Source organism: Hyperolius riggenbachi, chromosome 8 (genome assembly GCF_040937935.1).
Source record: "Hyperolius riggenbachi isolate aHypRig1 chromosome 8, aHypRig1.pri, whole genome shotgun sequence".
In the NCBI taxonomy this organism is placed as follows: Eukaryota; Metazoa; Chordata; class Amphibia; order Anura; family Hyperoliidae; genus Hyperolius; species Hyperolius riggenbachi.
Window position 1 is genome coordinate 260,740,317 of NC_090653.1, and position 25,018 is coordinate 260,765,334.

Genomic DNA, 25,018 nt, shown 5'->3' on the forward strand with positions numbered 1-25,018 from the left:
TTAAAGAAAACCGAGTTCCCTCTTGCCTAAAGATCACCACAATCATCCCCATCCCAAAGAAACCAGGTTTCACTGACCAAAACAATTTCAGACCTGTCGCACTAACATCAAACATCATGAAGGTCTTTGAGAGGCTGGTTCTTTCTCACCTGAAACACACCACCAAGGATTTGATGGACCCATACCAGTTCGCCTACATGGCCAACAGGTCCATGGAGGATGCAATCAATATCAGCCTGGAGCACATTCTGAGCCACCTAGACAGGCCAAACACCTATGTCAGGATCCTTCTCTTGGATTTCAGCTCCGCCTTCAATACCATAAGCCCTGACATCCTCTTTGACAGGCTAGCTCTCCTCAATGAGCATCCCAGCCTCTGTGGCTGGCTGAAGGACTTTTTAACAAACAGGACTCAGGCAGTCAAACTAGGCACCTTCTCCTCACAGATGCGGGTCACTTGAACCCGTAAATTAGTATTTATGACATTTAAAAAGTATGAATAATCCTGGACAAATGTTAATTTTTTTTACATATACGGTATATTTTTGTTTAAATTTTCCTTCAGTGATGGAACTGTTTGGGGTTTGGCTGGATGAGTGCATGTTAGGTAATGAACGCTAACTTTGCTATGCTTTTAAAGAATACACTATTAAACTACACACTATTTAAATTAATAACACATAATTTGCGCGTAATGCTTTAATGGTGCAAAGTAATACATGCATTACACACACAGCATTACGCAATACGCGCATTATGAAATGGCACTGTTTAGTGAATCAACCCCATACAAAGAAGAAGTAAATTTCTTAGAGAGTAAAATGAGCCATAAATTACTTTTCTCCTATGTTGCCCGTTCCTTACAGTAGGTAGTAGAAATATGACAGAACCGAGAGGTTGTGGACTAGCCCATCTCCTCATGGGGGATGATTGTTTAACAAGAAGTAACTGGGGAGGAGGTTTTCAGTGTTTTATTTTCAAAAGAATTTAGTGAATGGCAGTTGTTCCGTCCAACTGCCAATTTCTGCACCTTCGGGACTCCTCGGCAGGCTTTGTAAGCACTGCATCCCGAGTACTTCCCAAGATGGTCACATCCGTATTGCATATGTATGCCGGGACTTGTGCCTGTGCAGTATGGATCTGCTCGTCTTTGGAAGTACTCGGGGGTGCCAGTGCTTCCGAAGACTGAGTAGGGCTGAAGAGGTATTTGACTAAGCTGATCAAAGAACTTGACTGGGGCTCAGTGGTGGAACGAGGAGATGAAGAGGACATGGAAGGCTCTATAGGATCCAGAGCTTTACCTCTCCATAAGTGAGTATCTAACTAATTTTTTTTTTAGATTGCTTCAGTATCGTTTTGAAGTGGCAGGGACAGCCATACTATCCCAGGTAAAAACACATATATAAGTAGATAAATACTTCTAGTTACATAACATATGTATTGCATCGTCAAGGTTTTGATTTCAGTGAATTTTATATAGTATATAAAGAGAAAGCTGTTCCAGGCATTTTTCATCTTTACTGCCTCTGACTTAAGCCAATCCTGATGTCATTTCCTCCCTTACTCCTTTTTTTTTTCCTTAGAAACTGCACCGTCATATCTAGCTTGTTTTGTAAACACGTGAGCACAGCATAGATTGTATTTCAGCAGCTTCTGCAGAGTGTATTATCCTTCTCAGCCTGTAACACTGAACAGCCCTCAGCCAATCAGTGAGGAGCAGGAATGTGAGAGGGGAGAAAACAAGCTTCTCTCTCCTCGGCAATGTACTAGAATAGAGCCAGGCTGACTGAAATAAAATTCACTACGGCAGACACATTTATGATTATATTGGAATGCTTGCAATGCAGACTGCATGTAGACTACATAATAAACACAGAGCAGTGGGTAAATGGAATTTGATTTTATGGCTGACAATCCCACTTGAAGGCCTTTCATTATTTTATGTGTTCTGAATAAAATGTTAGTACAACTTATACATATTTGAACATCGGAAGACGCGCACACACACACACACTTGCCAATGCCAATACATTGGAATCTTCAGTGTCCAAGGTGCGAAGAATCCTGAAGCACATGCAACCAGTATAGAAACAAAAACAAGACTTTGTCCGATTCACAAAATTATTATTACAGTACAGAAATGATTACAGTACAGTATACAGTAATAAAAGTGATACATTGAAGTTTAGTGTTTTTGTCTTAATTTGTTTTTAACTACTGTCAAGGCCGGATTTACCATAAGGCACAGTAGGCACGTGCCTACAGGCGTCTGATGGAAGGGCGGCTCACTCCCCTTCCTGAGCGCTGCCCTCCCTCCTTCTCTATTCAAAGTCCTGATGATAGTTTAAATGAGGGATTACTCACCCTGCTCTTGGCATTACACTAACAAAAGCTCCCTTCAGTCACCTTTAGCTACTTAATACTGAGGTTCTACTAGCTACCTAATACTTGAGGGCACCGCTAGCTACTTAATATTGAGGGTACTTATGGCTACCTAATACTAAGGGACACCTGTAGCTGCCTGTGATGGGAAGTAAGGGAGAAGTGACAGCCAACACACTTGCGGTGGGGAGTCTGTAGGTCCATGGAGGGTGAAGTCTAAGGTGCCAGGACATCTGTGCCTATAGGCTCCTGTGATGTAAATCCGGGCCTGAGTACTGTATTTCTGTATAGTAACAAAGAGTTCAAGGTTTGAGTATAGCATGGGGGTGTAGTACAGCAGGGCAGTTTCTAAGCTAAATTTCTCTCAGGACCAGAGTGTAAAACTTAGTACAAGCCAAGTATAGGTGCCCCCATTATGGGTAGCCTGGTGTAGGTGCCTCCAGTATATGTAGACAGGTATAGGTGCCCCCAGTATAGGTAACCAGGTGTAGGTGTCCCCTGTATAGGTGGCCAGGTGTAGGTGCCTCTAGTTTAGGTGGCCTCACTATAGGTAGCCAGCTCCAGCTATTGGTGCCCCCAGTATAGATAGCCAGGTATAGGTGCCTCTAGTATAGGTAGCCAGGTGTAAGTGCCCCCAGTATAGGTAGCCAGGTATAGGTGCCCTCCTTTTCTCCCCACCCCCTACACATTATAGGCAGCCAGAGCCCCGAATGCAGAGCAATTAACTCACCCTCCTGGCCGGGACGAGGCACACATGATACTTCAGTTTTCCTCTTTGTCCTGGTCTCCATAGCTGCAGGATGCAAGTCATCAAGTGAGCCCGCAGTCACGTGAAGATGACTGGCATCCTGCACCTATAGAGACCAGGACGCCCAAGAGTAAGACAGAAGTATTGCGTGTGCCTCGTTCCGGCCAGGACTGTAAGTTATTTTCTCCACTGCACTCTGTATCCTCCCTCTGTGCCTGTTGCTCCTCCCTCCTGGACAGCGCTCCATGCGGTGACCCACCTCGCCCATCCCAAGAAACGGGCCTGTAGTAGAGTATTTGTTAGGCCTATTTTTAACGGTAAGGTGCACAAAAGATAGATCCCACTCTTATTGAAATCTGATCAGACATGCATCTATTCCTAAGCAAGGGAAGCTGTGCTCGTCCTGTGGAGGGCCGGGAATTTAAATGGGAAAAGAGGTGCGGAGGGGATTGGCCAATCATTGTTTGTAGGCATCTATTCCCGCTACATACTGTATATACTCGCGTATAAGCCTAACTTTTCAGCACAAAAAAGTGCGCTGAAAAGTTACCCCCTCGGCTTATATGCGAGTCAGTGGAGCTGAACAGATGGTGGAGCAGAGTTTTGTTACTGGCTCCCTGCTGTTTCCGTGCCCCCCATCCCCCGCAACATGGTGTGCAGAGTGTGCTGCTCAAGACTACCTGTGTCCCCTGGCTTGTAGAGCGGAGCGTGCAAGCAACGGTGCAATGATCAGGGATTCTTCCTGTGTGGCAATTGCTGTGTCTCATATCTATTACGCCATCTAGTGGGGCCTTGAGACACAGCTTTATAATCCTTGGGGCACATCTGGCTATCGGGAGAGGGGCTGACTTGTACTGGGGGCACATCTAGCTACTGTGGAAGGGTTTATACGCAAGTCAATCACTTTTTTCTACTTTCTGAGGGAAAAGTGGATACCTCAGCTTATATGCAAGTATATACAGTATTGCAAATAGATTTTAGATTTCATCTTGAAATGATAAAAATTCTATGGAACTGCCGCAGCAGCGCTGACTGATGAGCCCCCCAAGTCTTCCACGCCTTGCAGACCACCTTTGTTCCAGTGTTGCCATACATGGAGCACTTTGCTACATGTTTATCCTTCCAAAAGAAGCAGGCTAATATGGAACAGGCTTTTTGGGTACCTTTTAAAAAGAATCATGCGATTCGCATTGTAATTTTTGGGATGTGAAATTTGCATGCAAACTCGCACACGTGTATATCGGTTTTTAAATGCGGATTCGCATAATTCTTTTTTATTTCTGTTCCAAGAAAGAAGTCCCATCCCATTGATATTATTCAGCCTGCACACGAAAATGTGCAACAAATGTGTATGCGAAAACCGCATACGGTGTCTGGAAAATTGTAAAACCGCTGTCCGGATTTTTTTCCCCATGCAGTTTTCACATCTAATGGAAACAGGCCCAAAGTAAGTCCTTGCTACGAATTAATGTGTTGAAAAAATGCGCAAATTCGCACTCAGTGAAAATGGGCCCTTATGGTGGGGGTTGACCACAATGTATGTCCCCACCTAGGGCAATAAAATCTGTGTTATTAAGACCCCGTATTCATTTTAGCAATTCAAAAAAAAAAAAAAAAACACACCCCAACTCAATTAGGTATTTTTAATGGGAAATACAGTAAATACAACACTGATTTTAAAGTAAATGTTTTTTATGTCCAACATTGCCTGACAGTCTTCATCTTTTTTTTGTTCTTTCATCTCACTGCAATCCCGCCACTAACTGAGAAGCCCTGGTATAGGTATATATGTTTGAATTTCCTGCCTAGGATTTGCAATGAAGCAGACAAATGAACATCCTTGGAGGTAAACTCGAATAAACTCCAGTACTACTTAAAGTGAACCTAAACTAAATTTAAAAAAAGCCAGTTTAACTTACCCGGGGCTTTTACCGGCCCCGTGCAGCTGCCCTGTTCCTGTGCCAGGACAAACCGATCCTCTGATCCCCTGCAGAAACTCAGTTTAGTTTCTGGCAACTGAGCCTGTCTGTGGCCACTGAGCCAGCGCGGCCATGCACGTGCTCGATCACACTCCCATTGCCGGAAGTGTCCTGTGCAGTATGAGATTTTCTCGTACTGCGCAGGACGCTCCCGGCGATGGGAGCCCAGTAGAAGCACAAGTAATTTAAGCTGCCGTTTTAGGTTCACTTTAACCTCCCTGCCGACCTAATTATTTGCGCCGCTCGGCCGCGGGAGGGTTTTTTTTTTTTTGCTATTTTTTTTTTGTTTTTTAGCATGTAGCTAGTCTAGCGCTAGATACATGCTTCCCCCCTCCCTGCGGCGTCCACCCAGCCCCTCCGATCACCGCCGGCGCATAATCCTGTTCTGAACAGTATTTCCTTTATGGGCTTCCCCCGTCGCCATGGCGACGATCGGACTGACGTCATGACGTGAGAGGGAGTCCCGATCCACCCCATAGCGCAGCCTGGCGGTGATTGGCCAGTCTGCGGGGGGGAGGCCTCTTTCGAAGCGGATCGGCGGCGATCGGAACAAACACGCAGCTAGCAAAGTGCTAGTTGCGTGTTTGAAAAAGAAATTATGCAAATTGGCCCAGCAGGGCCAGAGCAATCCTCCGCGGCGGCATAGCCCGAGCTCAGCTCGGGATTACCGCCACGGAGGTTAAAGAGGAACTGTAGTCAACATAATGAATAAAATGGTTTTCTATTTTTTTTTTTTGCAATATTAACCACTTAAGGACAAGTGGATGAGCATATCCGTCCAGCAGGAGTTGCTTAGCGGCATTCTGGATGGATATATTTATCCAACGGGGTTGCGGTGGGTGCACGCGCTCATGTGCGTGCACATGTCTCGTTTCCGGCAGCTATTACAGGGGATCGATTGGGGAAGGGTAACACATGTTCTCCAAAGCCAATCGAAGCCCATGTGAATGAATCAACATGGCTTCGAATCATGAGGTATGTGGATTCATAAAAGTGAGAATAAGATGTTATGAAAAAAACAAACAGATCAAGCACTTCCTGGTGACTACCATGATAGTAGTGCCGCCTAGTGGCCAAAAAGTAAAATTTAAACTTTAAAAAAAAAAAAAAAAAAACAACACTTTTTTTGTAGCTTTGGGGGAGGGTGGGAGGTTAATTAGGTTTTATTAAATGTATCATGTATTTATTTTATTTAAAGTTCAAAAAAAAACATAAATAGTTACCTTAGGGTTTGAAATTTTTTATATGTATGTAATGAGGGTTTTGTTAGCTTTTTTGTTGTTGTTGTTGTTTTTGCGCCTTTGGCCCATCAAGATGGTAGACTGATGCTAAATCTGTGATGTGACATTTTGAAACCATCACAGCTGACTGAACTGTCTGGGCAGCCCTTTGTGACCCAAGAATGTATGATGCTAGGTGCACGATGCATTTTTTCGGTCAATTTTCCGTCCAACCGATTCTCCGCTCCATCCTCTTATCAAGCAGTAAAGCGCCGAAACTAATATTGGACATGATGGAAATTATCGATCGAATGCCTCTATCGAATGCAAAAACGCAAGGTGTGTACCTAGCATTAGTTTCTGAGCTTCTTATGGTAGATCTTAATCACGGCATTCTTAATTTGCTGGTTCCTCAGACTGTATATAAAAGGGTTGAGGAGAGGTGTTAGAACTGTGTACACCACTGTCAGTGACGTGCCTTTCCCTGCTGAACTTGAAGTGGATGGGCGGAAGTAATTAAAGAAGACTGATCCAAAGAAAAGTCCAACAGAAGCCAAGTGAGAAGAACAAGTGGAGAATGCCTGGTGCCTTCCTGATGAAGATTTTATTTTCAAGATGGTTGTCAGAATTCGGACATAAGAGACCAGCACGAACACAAAGGGACTCATGGTCACCAAAGAGCCTTCAGTAAATACCAGAAGATCATATTGTGATGTATCAGAACAGGACAGGGCAAGCAAGGGTGGAAGGTCACAAAAGTACTCATGAATCTTGTTTGGACCACAAAAATCCAAAACAGAAACCATAGAGATATGAAGAAGAGAGTGCAAAGCTGTGAACATCCAAGAGGACATTAACAGAGCCATGGACATTCTCTTGTCCATGATTAATAAGTAGTGCAGAGGCTCATTGATGGCCAGAAGCCGGTCATAAGCCATGACTGCCAGGAGGAAGCACTCCATGCTTGCTGTACAGAATAGAAAGAACAACTGGCTCATGCATCCTTTGAAGGAAATAGATTTTTGATCCCGAAGAAGGTTTGTCAACATTAGAGGGGCAGTCACTGAGCTGAAGCAAATATCAACAAAAGAAAGATTCCCCAGGAAAATGTACATCGGAGAGGACAGCTCCTGGCTTACAATGACTATCACAATTATAAGTGTATTACCTAATACTGTTATCAGGTACATGGTGAAAAAAACAGCAAAGAGTGGAATCTGCTCACCTTGGTTATGTGAGAGGCCCAAAAGAAAGAACTCTGCTACTTTGGACACATTCATTGTCTTCACTGGACAGTGACAACTGAGAATGACAAAAATGTTAATTTTGGGTTATTACGTAACGGATTGCCAACATATCATTACAAGTCGCCAATGCCAATGCCAAATAGAACATGAATGCCTGTAGCTCATAACTAGCATTTAATCAGGGGCATTGAGAACCCTAAGAGATCTGAGGCATCCAGCCGTAAAATGGGTATGGCCACGCAACAGAATGTGGGTGTGGTCATGGGTGGAGCCAAGTTTGCATGCACTTAAAGGGAACCAAAGATGAAGCACCCTCATGTATGTTACCATATACAGTATATCTGTGGGAACATTATAGAAAACACCTACAATACCTACCCTGCTCTCTGTTTCATTCTTCACTGCTCAGCTTGCTTGTTAGCAGCCCAGATAAAATCACTGAGCATTCAGTCTGGCTTTGCTTAGGAATCATTATAGCTGAGTCATTATAGCAAAGCCAGAAGAGGGCAGGCTTGGGCTTGAAAAGAATCAGAGAAGACAGACTCAGCTATAATGATTTCTGAGCAAAGCCAGACTGACTGCTCAGTCTGGGATTTTATCAGGGCTGATAACAAGCAGGTTGAAATGTGAAGGATGAAACAGAGAGCAGGGTAGGTGTTTTCTCTAATGTTCCCACTGATATATATGGTAAAATACATGAGGGTGCTTCGTCTCTGGTTCACTTTAAAGGGGAACTTCAGCCTAAACAAACATACTGTCATTAAGTTACATTAGTTATGTTAATTAGAATAGATAGGTAATATAATTTTTTACCCACACTGTTTTAAAAGAACAGGCAAATGTTTGTGATTCATGGGGGCTGCCATCTTTGTCATGGGGGCAGCCATCTTTTTGGTTGAAAGGAGGTGACAAGGAGCAGGAGACACAGTTCCAACTGTCCTGCGTCCTGATAACCCCTCCGAGCTGCACATGCTAAGCTTCAAATGTCAAATTCAAAATGTAAAAAAAAAAAAAAATTGCACCAAAACGGCAGAACGAGAGCAACAACGTCAGAAATCCCATCATGCTTTGCACAGCATCAGGGGGAAAAAGCCCGGGCAGTTTTCTTCTGTGCAGCTAAAAATGAGGCTTGGATAAGAGAAACAAAGTTCTGATGCTGTGAAACTGTTAAAGAAACACCAAGCCTTTTCAGTGCTGCTGAGTCGATTTTTAGTCCGGAGGTTCACTTTAACATTGGTGTAAGTAGACCTGCCTAGCAAAATATTGGGTGAAGCCCCCTGTCCATTAATACAAAAAAAAAATGCAGCATATAACCTAACAAGTCAGTGTCATTTAAAGGATACCCGAACTGACATGTGACATGATGAGATAGACATGAGTATGTACAGTGCCTAGCACACAAATAACTATGCTGTGTTCCTTTTTTTCTTTCTCTGCCTGAAAGAGTTAAATATCAGGTATGTAAGTGGCTGACTCAGTCCTGACTCAGACAGGAAGTGACTACAGTGTGACCCTCACTGATAAGATTTTCCCCTTTTTATCTCTTTCTTGCTCTCAGAAGCTATTTTCTGCTAGGAAGTGGAATTTCTTATCAGTGAGGGTCACACTGTAGTCACTTCCTGTCTAAATCAGGACTAAGTCAGCCACTTACATACGTGATATTTAACTCTTTCAGGCAGAGAAAGAAAAAAAAGAACACAGCATAGTTATTTGTGTGCTAGGCACTGTACATACACATGTTTATCTCATCATGTCACATGTCAGTTCAGGTATCCTTTAACCATAACTAAGCAGAGATACCTGGCTTCTGTGCTGGCTGGTTTAGCTTTCTGCTGGGCGGTCTGACTTGCCACCAGGATAGCTGGCAGTCCTCTCATAGTATTCCCTTACCTTCTAGTGGACCCCCTCCCATGCTCCCATGGGCCTCCCATTAAGGCACCATAATCCCCAGCATGCCCCCATGGAAGAACCACAACTCCCTGCATGCCCCCATAAAGACATCACAGCGGCCAGCATGGCACCACAGCACCCAGTATGCCCATATAGCGGCACCACAGCACCCACCACACCTCGATTGATGCACTACAGCTCCCTGCATGCCTGCCATTGAGGCACCACAGCTGACTCTGCCTGGAAGACAACTGGGGCACCCCAGAATAGATCCGAGGCACGTGCCTCAGATCTTTGGGGCTAGCAACGCCCCTGCTAATCCTGTAGCCTGGCTTCAGGACCAACCTTTGTCTTTTGGTGCAAGCATTCAATTCACTCTACTGGAGTGCTCAACACAGCCATACCAAAAATACAGATGCCAAGATTACACCGCATTTGCGTGATCTTGTATTTGCTGCTAGACTTCATTAGAGGAGTATTTTAGCCATTTGTTTTGACACGAGGAATCATTTTTTACATTACTGAGAATTTGGAGAGGTTGGGGGTGGAGGGTAAAAAGAACCTTTATGTTAGTAGAGTTGGAAGGGAAACTCAATTTAGGGGAATACAGAGGCTGCCATCTTCATTACCTTATAAACAATGCCGTAGCCTGGCTTTCATGCCAAGCTTTTGGCTTTAGCTGCTTATGAGTCACACCCCTGCAACATGCATGCAGCCAGTGGAGTCACACCAGAGCCACAGCATCTGATCTGCATGCTCATTCTGGGCCAGAGACTTTTAGAATTAGAGGTCAGAAAACGTGCGTTTTCAGTGCATAAAAATGGGCACTCCCAGCCAATTCACTTTTACCTTGAGACACTGTTTTATTGATCTGAGGAAGCAGGTAGATGCCTGCAAAATGCGGTGTCTGGCGGAGACACAAGGGGTGGTTGGGGATACACAGGGAGAGAGAGTGAGGCACGCGGGGGACTCGGTTGTCTGCAATCCCTAGGTGCATGGACTAGGTAAGCTGGCTGCCCATCACTTCTACACTAACACGGGAGGGGGGGGGGGGAGCAGAGATGCAAGCCAGGATTGAAGATACAGATACACCGGGGGAGAGAGAGCTGGGCATGAGGGGGACTTCGATGTCTGCAATCCCAGAGGGTATGGAGTATGTAAGCCGGCTTACAGGGTGGGAGGGGGGCAGGGAAACAAGGGGGTTGCAGATGCACGTGGGAAGAGAGTGAAATGGGCACACCTGGCACCAGGAACACATGAGGGACTGAAGGGGACACAGGAGGAAACATAAAGGGACACATGGAGGACACGGGGACACCAGATGACACATGGAGGACACAGGAGGACACATAAGGGAGACAGAAGAACACCATTTGGGGGAGAACATGTACAAGATGCTCCAAGGACGCACCAGATTTAGTATATATTTTTTTCTTTACTTGGATTTTGCTCTCTAAACCTAGGTGTGTCTTTTATTCCGGTGCGTCTTATACGGCGGAAAATACAGTACCTGTTTACAAACTCGATACCATGGTCCATATCCAATTTGCTTTCTCCTGAGTTTTCTCCCAGGTAACGTTTTACCACCCTGTCAATAAAATGTTTTTTAAACCATCAGAAAGCAAAAAAATACAGAGGGCCTGTTTCCACTACACGCAGATTTGATGCAGATTGGATGCAGAAAAACTGACTCCAATGAAAGCCCATGGGTCTGTTTCCACTAAACGCGATTATTCTGATGCAGATTTTCCCATAGGCTTTCATTACATTCTTTGGAGTCAGTTTTTCTGCATCCATTCTGCATCCAATCTGCATGTAGTGGAAACAGGCCCTGACATTACTCTTTTGTACTGACAGTACTCTTTCACCTACTTTTTGGCACTTTTTCATTTGCAGAATGCTGAAAAGTTACTGACAAAATGAAAAATTACCTCCTAGAGAAAACATGGGAGAAAAGGGGACTTGCATAAAAGGCCTTGTCACTAAAATGCCTTTTTAAATCACCAGCAAGCACGAAAATACTCCTAATAATTTTATAGTACTTTGACAGTACTTTAATACCTTCTTTTTGGTACTTTTCCAACTACTAAGTGCTGAAAATCTATTTTAACCAATTAGCAAGCAGCAAGCAGTAGCATTAAAGAAAACTGGTAACAAGAAAAAGTTCCCCTGGGGGGGTACTCACCTCGGGTGGGGGAAGCCTCTGGATCCTATTGAGGCTTCCCCCGTCCTCCTGTGTCCCACGGCAGTCTTGCTGTGCCCCTCCGAACAGCAGGGATGTAAATATTTACCTTCCTGGCTCCACCGCAGGCGCACTATAGGCTCTCTGCTTGGAGATAGGTGGAAAAAGCCGATTGCTGTCGGTTCGCTCTACTGCGCAGGCGCAAGTCTCCTCCACCTGCGTAGTACAGCGGACCCGACAGAGATCGGCTATTTCCGCCTATCTCCATCCTGAGAGCCACAATAGCGCCCCGCTGGAGACAAGGAAGGTAAATATATGAAGCCTTGTCAGGCTTGTCAAGCCAGGATTGCGGGACACTTCGGGGGAGCCAGCGCAGGATTGCCCGCAGCTACTGGGGACGGGGAAGCCTCATTGGGACCCTGAGGCTTCCCCCATCCAAGGTAAGTACCCCCCAGGGGACTTTTTTTCAGCACAGGGTCTCTTTAAAAACGTCCTGCTGGAGCCTCTTAACAGCTCCAGGACATGTTAATGCATTAACCATGCATGCGTGCGCTCCTCACCCGCCGCAAATAACAACAGGACATGGAGATCCTTGATTGGGGAAGCCAATTGATATGCCTGGAATGAATGGACATGACCGATGGACCGAAGTAGTAAGAAGCTAATAAAATGTGTAAAAAAAAAAAAGTGGCGACTAAGTAAAAAAAAACACACACACGCACACGCACACACACACTATAAATACAAAAATAGTTGCCTTAGTGAATCCGCTTTTTTAATATGTACTTTAAATGTGTACATTACTGCTATTTTGCATAATGCATAGAATAGGCTTTAATACAAATTACACATGCACCCAGAACTTGGCAGTGAAGGTTAAAGAGGAACTCCAGTGAAAATAATGTAATAAAAAAAGTGCTTTATTTTTACCATAATTATGTATAAATGATTTAGTCAGTGTTTGCCCGTTGTAAAATCTTTCCTCTCCCCGATTTACATTCTGACATGTATTACATGGTGACATTTTTACTGTGGGCAGGTTATGTAGCTGCTGCTAGCTGTTTTGGCTGTTACAGACAGCTGTAAAGAGCCATTTCCTGTCTGTGAACATTGTTACATTGTGACAGTTTGCCCAGAGTACTGGGTACTCAGAGCTTCTAGTGGGAGGGGTTTCAGCACAAAATCAGTCATACAGCACCCCCGATGGTCTGTTTGTGAAAAGCATTATATTTCTCATGTAAAAGGGGGTATCAGCTACTGATTGGGATAAAGTTCAATTCTAGGTTGGAGTTTCTCTTTAAGCCGGCGGGGGGAAAGCAGAGACCAGGACCGAGAGGTGGACACATGAGAGTCTGCTATCCCCCGCAGACCAGGGGGAAAGGAGGAGGGAGGAGATCTGGCAGGTGAACAGATTTTCAAAGATTTCATGCTGAAATTGATTGAAAATCTGTGTGTGGACAACCGTGCAGTTAGATCCCAGTCAGATCAGATAATGATTGAAAAGCGATCAGGGGCGTAACTAGAAATCACTTCCCCCCCCCCCTGTGAAACTTTACATGGGGCCCCCTAATAACCAGGCCCCCGCACGCATTTTCTCTATCAATTACAATAGTTTGTGTGATAAAACTTGCATGTTTTCACACATACAGACACACATGGTGTGCAGAAAACGGACAGATGAGTGTGCTCCCAGCCTCAGTTTATTATGGAGCAGAACTGTCTCTGCAGACTTCTCCAACATCACAGAGCACCTGTGGAGGGGTAGAGAGGTTGGGGGCGGGTCTCTGCACACAAGGTCATGCTGCACACTGAATAGGAACTGTCTACAAAACTTTGTTTGTAAAACTTTGCATGATTCCTTATTTGTGGCTGAGCAGATGCAGTCATTAGAACAATTGTGCAGAGAGCAGAAAGTTTTTCTCTGCAAGCCCTTAGTTGTCAGTCTCTCAGGTCAGGGAAAATAACCCCCCCCCCCCCCCCCCCCGCCCACAGGGCCCCCTGTGGCTTCTGCCCCCCCTTGCATCCCTTGCAGGGTTTTCTGTTACACCCATGATCTATCTGTTGGCCATGTTCACCAGTGTGTCGCCACTGTAACGATTGTGGAATTCTCTCCGTGATCAGCGCACAAGACGTGCGCTAACACTGCGGAAATCCTCCACAAGCGTGTAATTTGCGGGAACCCAGCAAAAGGTGCAATGCACCTGTAGAGGGAAATTCCTGTCGACAGATGGAGCTATGGAGTGCAGAGGAACAGCTCCTCTGCCCCGCCACACACGCCAGACAGGAATTGCACGAAGGGAAGAAACGCAGGGAAAGATAGCCCTGAAAGAGAGAGATCAAAGCGACAGAGGGTATGTATGTCCACCAAACTAGTTACCACCCTGTGACGATGAGCACACAACCATGAAGACAAAGTGAGAAGGCAATCGCCAGAGATGGCGATTGCTAACAGCGACACAAGACCGAATAAGCACAGATGAGGAATGTATGTATGTCTACCAATCTAGCCGCCAACCTGCGACGGTGGAAACACAACAGAAGAAACCAAGTGAGAACGCAATCGCAAGAGAAGTGATTGCGGAAGAGAATGAGCACAGGGACAGATTGTATGCGTGTACACCAAACTAGTCGCCAACCCGCGACAGTGCACACACACAACAGCAGATACAAAGCAGGAACGCAATCGCGAGAGAGGCGATTGCCAGAGGTGACACAAGGCTACAGCAAGGCAGAGCACGAGAGTAGCAAAGGCACAGCAAATCATACAATGAGGAGATAAGGAAAATAACAAATGCTAGCTAAACGCGAACACCGCACTCATTCGCAACAGTGCACGCGTTTATGCGCGGTCTCCGCGTGTTAAGCACAACAGAGACAAGCACGCCTAACTAACCACCAACAGACAAACATGAAACAGAGGATGCGAGCGCCTGCTTAACGGTTACCTCACCGAGCCTCCAGCAAGCGTTCGTAGCAGACAAGACAGATACACGAAAACAGGAATAAGCGATAGATAGGATCCACAGCACTAGCGCAAGAGGCTAGTGCGATCCAGGAAGACAGAGCAGAAGGATCCACAGCACTAGCGCGAGAGGCTAGTGCGATCCAAGTATAGAAAGAGAGATGGAGATCAGACGGATCCACAGCACTAGCACAAGGCGAGTGCGATCCTGGCAAGACAGATCAGATGAGATAGCTGGTAGCAACCGCTGCTCCAGCTATACTCCAAGAACAACAGATCAGAACGACTTCCTGTCGACCACCGCTGGGACAGGACAATCGCAACAGACAAACAAAACAGATATGCAAACCTAACTGCACTAGGGAATCTGCCTAGTGCAGTTCCAGGAATTACTCTAGGCTAATCTTCAAACAAAGAGCAAGGCTGACACTCCAGGCGAGTGTTACACAGGAACTAACCCTTATGACCAGCCAAGGACTCTGGGAAACATAGCTCTTTATACTGCCAGTCATCAAAGGAGGCAGGTAGGGGATTTGCATAACGAGTGTATGCAAATTCCTCAGCAGCAGAACAGACCAGAAACTTGTAATGGAAAGACAGGTCTCTCTTGTAGAGACCTGCAGCCCACAGACTAGAGGAATGGTCAAACAGCTGTCTGCCAGTGCATCCAGCTGGGCGGATCATTACAGCCTCCTTTTCAATGAGAAAAAAACAGGAACATACTTAGGTAGTAGAAGAGACAAAAAGGGAACACAGAGAGCCGCCAATAGTGTAGTAGGTTAAAAGTTAAAATAAAAGTAAAAAATGTTGTATGTAAAATGATACTCACAAAATGTTAAGAAGTCGCTCTCTGTAGAAGAAAAAGGGAAGAGCACCCTACCCCCAACGGTGGACTCAACACTAGTAAGAAATACTTGAATGGAGGCGCCAATCATAGCGTGAAAAACAGTTTTAAAAGGGAGGTAGTAGTTGACTTACATCCCCAAAGAAGACTCGATGTTGTCAAATTTCAAACAAAAATTTGCTTAATTTAACTACTCCACAGTGCAGCACGTTTCGCAGGTATTACCTGCATCATCTGGCAAAATAGGGAGTAACTGGAACAAGTGTAGTTCCCAGAGGCACTTGGTTTGAACAGCACTCGTTCCAGCTACTCACTATTTTGCCTGATGAAGCGGGTCATACCTACAAAACGTGTTGCACTGTGGAGTAGTTAAAGCCAATTTTTGTCTGAAATTTGACAACATTGCGTCTTCTTTGAGGAGGTAAGTCCACCACTACCTCCCTTTTTCAACCGTTTTTAGTGTTTTTTACTCTATGATTAGTGCCTCTGTTCCAGTGTTTCTTACTAGTTCTAAGTAGGTTCAGATAGTGTTGAGCGAACAGTGTTCGCCACTGTTCGGGTTCTGCAGAACATCACCCTGTTCGGGTGATGTTCGAGTTCGACCGAACACCTGATGGTGTTCGGCCAAACCGTTCGGCCATATGGCCGAACTAAGAGCGCATGGCCGAACGTTCGGCTAGCGCTGTGATTGGCCGAACGGGTCACGTGGTTCGGACCCGAACGCGCTCTGATTGGCCGAACGGGTCACGTGGTTCGGGTAAATAAATACCCGATCCACGTCATTTCTCCGCCATTTGTCTGTGGGTTTAGCTTTAGGTAGGCAGGCAGGGTACTTCTCTCTCCAGCCAGGCTAGCTAGGGTCCCCCCCAGTCATTGTGTCGCTGCTGGGCAGGGCCGGTCCGCCCATGAGGCGGAGTGAGGCAGGTTCCTCAGGCGGCAAAAGTGGGGGGCGGCACCAGACAGAAAGAGGAAGTGAGTGTGCCTGGCTTTTGCCGCCCGCCTCACGTTTTACTGCCTGCCCTGTACTGGACTGAGTCACGGCTGGACTGCACCGCTGGGACCCGCTAGGCTATGCACGCCAACCCAACAAGCTGCCTTCATAATGATGGTGGGCGCTGGGTGCAGGCGGAGGTAGAATCCGGAAGTGACTGGAGTCACGCTGCCTGCCACCCGCCTTGAAAAGCACCACCAGTAATGATGACCTGCCACTGCCCCCCGCTTGCGATGGATGCCCGCCGCCAGCGCGAGATGGATATGCCCGCCGCCAGCGCAAGATGGATGCCCGCCGACAGCGCGAGATGGATGCCCCCCGCCAGCGCGAGATGGATATGCCCGCCGCCAGCGCGAGATGGATGCCCGCCGCCAGCGCGAGATGGATGCCCCCCCGCCAGCGCAAGATGGATGCCCCCCGCCAGCGCGAGATGGATGCTCCCCGCCAGCGCGAGATGGATGGATGCCCGCCGCCAGCGCGAGATGGATGCCCGCCGCCAGCGCGAGATGGATGCTCCCCGCGGCCCCGCCAGCGCGAGATGGATGGATGCCCGCCGCCAGCGCGAGACGGATGCCCGCCGCCAGCGCGAGATGGATGCCCGCCGCCTGCCATCACCACCGGTGAGTAACTTTGCTGCTGCTGAAGACTCACTGCCTCAGCCTGCTGGACTTAATGGCGGCAGGGAGCAAGAGGCCTCAGCCTGTCTACATAGATGCCCCAGCCAGTCCTTCCAACTGCATTGTGCAGCGGCCACCTCCAGCTCTGGTCACTCTCTCTCTCCCCCCTCTCTCTCTCCCCCCCCCCCCCCTGTCTCTGTCCCCCTCTCTCCGTTTCTCCCCCCGCCTGTCTCTCTCTCCCTCCCTCCCTCTGTCTCTCTCTCCCTCCCTCTGTCTCTCTCCCTCCCTCTGTCTCTCTCTCCCTCTTTCTGTCTTTCTATCCCCCCTCTCTGTCTCTCCCCCCCCCCCCCCCCTCTGACCTTGTCTCTCTCCCTCTCTCTCACACTTTCTCTCTGTCTCTCCCTCCCTCTCTCTGTCTTTCTCTCTCTCTCTCTCCCCCTCCCTCTCTTTGTGCCTGTCTCTCTCTCCCCTCTGTCTCTCTCTTGTCCCCCCTCTGTCTCTCTCTCGTCCCCCCCTCTGTCTCTCTCTCGTCCTCCCCTCTGTCTCTCTCTCGTCCCCCCTCTGTGTCTCTCTCTCGTCCCTCTCTGTGTCTCTCTCTCATCCCTCTCTGTGTCTCTCTCTCTCTCTGTCTTCCCCTCCCTGTCTCTCCCTCCCTCTGTCCCTCTCTCTCTCTCTCTCCCTCAGTCCCTCTCTCTCTCTCCTCTGTCCCTCTCTCTCTCTCCTCTCTCTCTCTCTCCCTCTGTCCCTCTCTCTCTCTCCCTCTGTCCCTCTCTCTCTCTCCCTCTGTCCCTGTCTCTCTCTCTCTCTCTCCCTCTGTCTCTCTCTCTCTCCCTCTGTCTCTCTCTCTCCCTCTGTCTCTCTCTCTCCCTCTGTCTCTCTCTCTCTCTCCCTCTGTCTCTCTCTCTCTCTCTCTCTCTCTCTCTCTCTCTCTCTCCCTCTGTCTCTCTCTCTCTCCCTCTGTCTCTCTCCCTCTGTCTCTCTCTCTCTCTCCATCTGTCTCTCTCTCTCTCTCCCTCTGTCTCTCTCTCCCTCCCCCTCTGTCTCTCTCTCTCTCTCCCCCTCTGTGTCTCTCTCTCTCCCCCTCTGTCTCTCTCTCTCCCCCTCTGTCTCTCTCTCTCTCACCCCTCTGTCTCTCTCTCTCTCTCCTCTGTCTCTCCCTCTGTCTCTCTCTCTCTCTCTCTCCCTCTGTCTCTCTCTCTCCCTCTGTCTCTCTCTCTCTCTCTCTCTCTCCCTCTGTCTCTCTCTCTCTCTCTCTCTCCCTCTGTCTCTCTCTCGCTCTGTCTCTCTCGCTCTCGCTCTGTCTCTCTCGCTCTCTCTCTCTCTCCCTCTGTCTCTCTCTCTGTCTCTCTCGCTCTCGCTCTGTCTCTCTCGCTCTCTCTCTCTCTCGCTCTGTCTCTCTCTCTGTCTCTCTCTCTCTCGCTCTGTCTCTCTCTCTCTCTCGCTCTCGCTCTGTCTCTCTCGCTCTCTCTCTCTCTCCCTCTGTCTCTCTCCTCTCTCTCCTCTCCCTCCCCCTCTCTTCTCTGTCGCATGACATCATGGCCACCACCAGCTCCGACCACTCTCAGTCGCACTAACATTGCAGCCACTGTCGGCTCTGCCACCAGTGGCCCAGGTCCATCATTCCCTGTGGCAGCCAGGCACCATCCCTCTCTTTGTCTCCTCCCCTACCTTCTCTCTGCCTCTCTCCCTCTCAATCTCTCTCTCCCCTTCTCTCTCTCTCTCTCCCCCTTCTCTCTCTCTCTCCCCTTCTCTCTCTCTCCCCTTCTCTCTCTCTCCCCTTCTCTCCTCTCCCCTTCTTCCCCCCTCCCTCTCTCTCCCTATCTCTCCCCTTCTCTCTCTCTGTCACATCATGGCCACCACCAGCTCCGACCACTCTCAGCCGCAGCCAAGTCACCATCCCTGGCCCTGTTCCAGGGCAGCCACCCTCCACCTGGTACCCACAGGGTCAGTCACCATTTAAATATTACTCCAGCATCTCACAAGCCCCCCCCCCCCCCCCCCCCAGACTAGCACCTACTTGACACTATACCTTGCTGCCCCTACCCTATACAGGGGCACCTGTACCTGGCTACCTAACTACCTATACTGGGTGAAAAATTGTTGGGTGCTGTGTGATCATTCCAAATGGGGGGGGGGGGGGCGCATCCTCACAAGTTTGCCTCAGGCAGCAAAAAGTCTAGGACCGGCCCTGCTGCTGGGAACAGTAGTACACCGCTCACCCACACTATATAGCATTGTGTTTACTGACACTCTGTGTACACCGCTCACCCACCACTGTATAGCATTGTGTTTACTTCCACTCTGTGTCTCTGCTGGGAACAGTAGTACACCGCTCACCCACCACTGTATAGCATTGTGCTCTGTGTCGCTGCTGGGAACAGTAGTACACCGCTCACCCACCACTGTATAGCATTGTGCTCTGTGTCGCTGCTGGGAATAGTGGTACACCGCTCACCCACCACTGTATAGCATTGTGCTCTGTGTCGCTGCTGGGAATAGTAGTACACCGCTCACCCACCACTGTATAGCATTGTGCTCTGTGTCGCTGCTGGGAACAGTAGTACACCGCTCACCCACCACTGTATAGCATTGTGCTCTGTGTCGCTGCTGGGAACAGTAGTACACCGCTCACCCACCACTGTATAGCATTGTGCTCTGTGTCGCTGCTGGGAACAGTAGTACACCGCTCACCCACCACTGTATAGCATTGTGCTCCGTGTCGCTGCTGGGAATAGTAGTACACCGCTCACCCACCACTGTACAATCAATTTTCTCAAAACTATAAGCTCTTTTTCAAATATTTTTTTCCCTCTTGTACCCACTCCCAAGGTGCACATACCCTGCAAATTTGGGGTATGTAGCATGTAAAGAAGCTTTACAAAGCACGAAAGTTCGGGTCCCCATTGACTTCCATTATGTTCGGAGTTCGGCGCGAACACCCGAACATTGCGGCCATGTTCGGCGAACGTTCGCGAACCCGAACATCTAGGTGTTCGCCCAACACTAGGATCAGAACTGTATATTCACAAGTTTATCTCATGTCATGTTTGTCACACTTCAGGGACCCTTTCAAGCGAACACTTCCATTCCAGCGCAGGAGACTCGGGCGCAGCAGTGAGTAACTTCAGCGCCGTCAGAAGACGGAGCTGAAGTTACTTATAAAACACTATAATTCGGCCTCCAGCATTTGCTGGAAGCCGAATTATTTCATTACCTACCATCCGTGGCAGCCTGGAGGGGGAATAGTATTTAACACGGCCGGGACTTGTGCAGAAGCAGGATCAGCCATATACCGGCTGTATCCTGCGCCCAAGTCTCCTGCGCCGATTCCTCTCGTACGCCTTTCAAGAGACCAGATAAACATGTTACAAGAACAGCTCTCTGCTCTGATAGCAATTTAAGGATATTCGCAATTTATCAGTAAATCACTTACCTAAAAAAACCAAAACAAAACAAAAACAAGACCCTTGTGAACAACGTACAGAGTAAATGTTTTCTGCTAATCTTTCTACAAAAGACCTATGAAAATTGGTGTTCCCCTCAAATACACTGGTAGGAATCATTACGTGTAGCCAAGAAGAACACTGTTATTAATTGTTTTTTTTTTCTTATTTAAATAATATTCTGCCCCCCTGTGTCTTATTACTGAGACAGATTGGTACTTTGGGGAGGTACGCTAATTTTCGCTTCTGTTTACACAACCTTAAAATGTAACGACCCCCAAGGGAGACCATCAATGAAGATGAAATGCATTTTCACACATTTTATTGTGTTAAATAATTCATGTTACAGCTCTATCATCATTTGTTTTAAAAACTAAATATGTACAATAAAGTTCACTACTCACTTGAATGAAAAGGAAGAAAAATTATCATATAAAACATATATCATTTATTTATCACAAAATATAAAACATAATAGCTTTTCTTTATAAAAACCAGAGCCCTGGCTCCAATAACCGGGGGGACACAATCATCGACCATGGTACATCAAAACAAACCGGGCAACTGTATCCTTGTTCCGCTTTCTTATTTATTGTATCTTGATGCCATACATATTACAAGCATACATACAGTCTTGATACGTCAAACCTGTTGCAGATGTCAGCGCTGAGGTGTGCCAGGGTGTGGGTGACCAGGGTAAGGGGACTGCACAACGCCGTTTCGCGCCTGACTGGCGCTTGTTCACGTGCTGGTATCCTGTGTGCCAATCATCAATCACAACACGACAATCATCGACCAATAGGCCCAATATCTAATCTTTGACATCAAGAATTGATCAGATAACTTAGATGCTGGAGCTCACAGCAAAATTGCAAAAAAGCACAAGTAGGCCTGTATAGTGTGGACCACAAAAACAGTTCAAGTTCAGAATATAAATGCACAGAAGTAGAGAGTTCAACCATTCTACTTAGTTTGTAAAGCATGCTGGGTCTGCTTAGCAGAAAACCCTGCATTGACAACAGCAGAAACCAGCTGTGGGATTTATTTTTGTCTGCCAGCAAAGAGGAGGTTTTGGTATTTGTCTTCTGCATTCGTCAACATACAAGCAGTTACACAGTGGGGTTGTGATCATGATTTGCAGAAGAAATTGTTGAAAAGCTGTGGTCTTCTTGGATAAGCCACTATAAGATCGAAATACGAATATACCTGAAAAAAGCAAGTTTAATGTGTGATGTATTGGCCATGATATAAACCATATAATCCTAATAATTCAAAGGAAGAGCAGTGTCGTTGCGGAGTCTGCCTTGCCCATGTGTTGTATTTATGTTGACAATTGTATGGCATGTTGTTCTAAGTTTTACCACAAGATGGCGTGCGTGTTATACAATTTCTTTACAAAAAAAAATTATCTCAAATAAATGTACCATACTTAATAAAACAAAAAACACTACATAATATAAACTAAATAATAATTTTGCTTCATTTGGTTAACTTTAGTTTTCTTCATCTACTTTTAGCACTTAAAAAAAATCAATTTAGGACAGGGGTAGGGAACCTATGTCTCAGGAGCCAGATGCGGCTCTTTTGATGGCTACATCTGGCTCACATACAAATCAGTAGGGTTGATTCAATAAGCTACACTGCTCAAGCAGCGCAGCTTAGTGTGGCAGCACAAGTAACATTTTCAAAGTAGGCACACTACTGCTGTAGCATGCACTACTAACTTACTCATGCTCCCCCCAAAACGAACAACGGCTACTCCAATTGTCCCACTCTGGGCCCTGTCAGGTCCAGTGAGTTTGTAGGATGAGATCCCTGCACTTTGATTGGCCCAATAGGCTGTCTGTCACTTGACAGGCAGCCTATTGGGCCAAAATGTGGAAATCTCGTCCTACAAAGTGAATCAACCTGCAAGTCAGCTGGCTAATTGTACAAGCTGTTAGTCTGTATTTCTCCTGTCTGACCCTCAGGGAAATTGCTCATGTTAATGAAACCTAAGTGAAACTGAAGTCATGTTTGACACTTCCACTGCCTGGCGGATCAACTGTGTACACATCACCATGGATACAGGGACGTGAGCCTTCTGCTGAGTATGCGCACTGCACAGCCCTAAGGGGACATGCTGCCTGAGGTGTCCGATCGCTATGGCCGTTTTTTTTTTTCCTAAGCCTCTATGAGGCTCTCTCTCCCTCCCTCCCTCCTCCCTCCCTTTCCCTCCTCCCCTCCGTGATCTTTATGGAACAGGACGGCGATCCATCCTGATCAGGGATGCTCAAATCCGATGCGGATGAAATCCGGATAGTTGTGATCCGGATTTCATCCTGTTAAAATCAAGTCACCTGTGCGGGCTGGGCGGGGGGTTTAATCTTACCCATCATGACGTCTTCTTTGTCCGTCACTCGGCGCCTTTCACGATGCGGTCCAATCCAGCATCACGTGACTAAAAACACTTCCTCCTTCCGGGTTGAAGTACGAGGGACGGACGAAGAAGACGTCATGATAGGTAAGATTAAACCCCCCGCCCAGCCCGCACAGGTGACTTGAGGATAAAATCCGGATCGGATTTGAGCATCACTAGTCCTGTTCCGCCTCTCATAGGCATCAGCCTATGAGAGGACAGCAATCCCTGGCCAATCAGAGGCTCGGGATCGCCGATCGCATCGCTGTACAGTTGTAAACAAAGGGGATTTCTTTCCCCTCTTCTTTACTAACAGCCTGCGAGCCGCGATCGGCAGGGAACGATCGCACATGCGTGCTGCTGTTCCCTGGAAAACTGCAGGTCCTGGGGCTGCTGCCGTGGCCGCGCCCATCGGCGCTAGGCGGTCCCCAGGTAGTTAAAAAGTGTTTTTTTTAAAAAATCAGCCAGATACTTACCTAATGAGAGGGAAGGCTCATTGCAGCGGCAGCTCCCCCATTTGAATCCCCCGCCGCAGGGGACTTCGGAAGTCTTAGGGAGCTGAGTGCTCCCGAAGATAGGCATTAGGCAGCTCTATACTGCGCCTGCGTGAGCTTGCAAGAGAGCGTGGTCGCGGCGCAGGCACAGGCCCATCTTCGGGAGCAGATAGAGCAGTATTTTACCAAATTGGTTGAATACTGCTACAGGGAGCCAGCACTGGAACGCGGGGACAGTGAGAGGAATGGGAAGGCTCTACAGGACCCAGAACCTTCCCTCTCCTTAGGTAAGTATCTGGCTGATTTTTATTCTTAAAGAAAACCTGTACTGAAAAAAGTTCCTCTGGGGGGTACTCAGTAGGGGAAGCCTCTGGACCCTTTCGAGGCTTCCCCCGTCCTCCTGTGTCCCACGGCGGTCTCGCTGCAGCCCCCGGAACGCACAGGCGACAAATCCGACAGCCTGTGCAATATTTACCTTTTCGGGCTCCAGCGAGGGCGCTGTTGCGGCTCTTCTGACTGAGATAGGCGAAAATAGGCGATCTCCGTCAGGCCTGCTCTACTGCCCTGGCGCAGGAGACTAGTGCCTGCGCAGGAGAGCAGCCCGACGGAGATCGGCTATTTCCGCCTATCTCTGTGGGAAAACCGGATACTGCGCCTGCGCTGGAGCCACGGAGGTAAATATTTACATCGCCGCCGATCCGGGAGAATTTTCGCCGCTGTCGTGGGACACAGGAGGACCGGGGAAGCCTCGATAGGATCCGGAGGCTTCCCCCACCCAAGGTAAGTACCCCCCAGGGGAGTTTTTTTCAGTACAGATTTTCTTTAAGTTCCCATTGGGTACACCGATGTTTCTGCATCAGGGCAGAGGCTTACTGCTCCTCCTGATCACTCACCATTTGACGCTCTGTTCCCATTTAAAAGGGCCCATTAACAGCTGCAACTTGGCTGAGTCTTTAGCCTTTAACCTGGACGTACTCGGCTGTGTGTGCGTAGTTTGTCCGATCCGCTCCCTTGTGACCACACTCCCCTCTACCTCCTCTGTTCCCGTCGCGAGCGCTCCTGTCCAGACCGCAGTACAGAGGGACTTGGATCGGACATACTGCACATGTACAGCAGAGTACCTCCAGGTTGAAAGACGCCACTGCTAACGAGTAAATAGGAACAGAGCATCACCAAAAATGTTTTATTTTTTTTATTATTTTTTTAACAATTAAAGGGAACCTAAACTGAGAAGGATATGGATTTTTCCTTTTAAATAATACCACTTGCCTGACTCTCCTGCTGATACTGTGTCTCTAAAGCTCCGTCTACACGAATCGATGTTCCATCAATTGAGCTGATGCGGCTCGATTGATAAGATCCATCAGGTCCGATTTTGCCACGCCGATTCCCTGCTCGTTCCCCACGAGGGGACAATGGCAGGGAATCGAGCGGAAGTTAAGCGGCGCGACGCGGGGATGAGGGGGGATCGAATTCGACGCACGTGCGGGCGAGCGGGGACGCGCCGGGTACGCATGGGGATGCAGAAGAGGCGATCCGGCGGCTAATCGAGCCGCCGGATCGCCTCGTGTACACGGGGCTTAATATTTTTGGCCACAGCCCCTGAACAAGCATGCAGATC

At 47.6% G+C, this 25,018-nt stretch overlaps 1 protein-coding gene across 1 annotated transcript; it reads right to left on the reverse strand.

Annotated features, from left to right (window-relative positions):
- Window positions 1-6,682: 6,682 nt before the first annotated feature.
- On the reverse strand, window positions 6,683-7,609 carry LOC137527477 (olfactory receptor 1G1-like). Its single transcript, XM_068247992.1, has one exon. It carries the CDS (start codon window positions 7,607-7,609, stop codon window positions 6,683-6,685), a length of 927 nt encoding a protein of 308 aa, XP_068104093.1.
- Window positions 7,610-25,018: the final 17,409 nt, after the last annotated feature.

Excerpts from the sequence above, each read along its gene's own strand:
- LOC137527477 (XM_068247992.1), bottom strand. The coding sequence starts at position 7,609 with ATGAATGTGTCCAAAGTAGCAGAGTTCTTTCTTTTGGGCCTCTCACAT.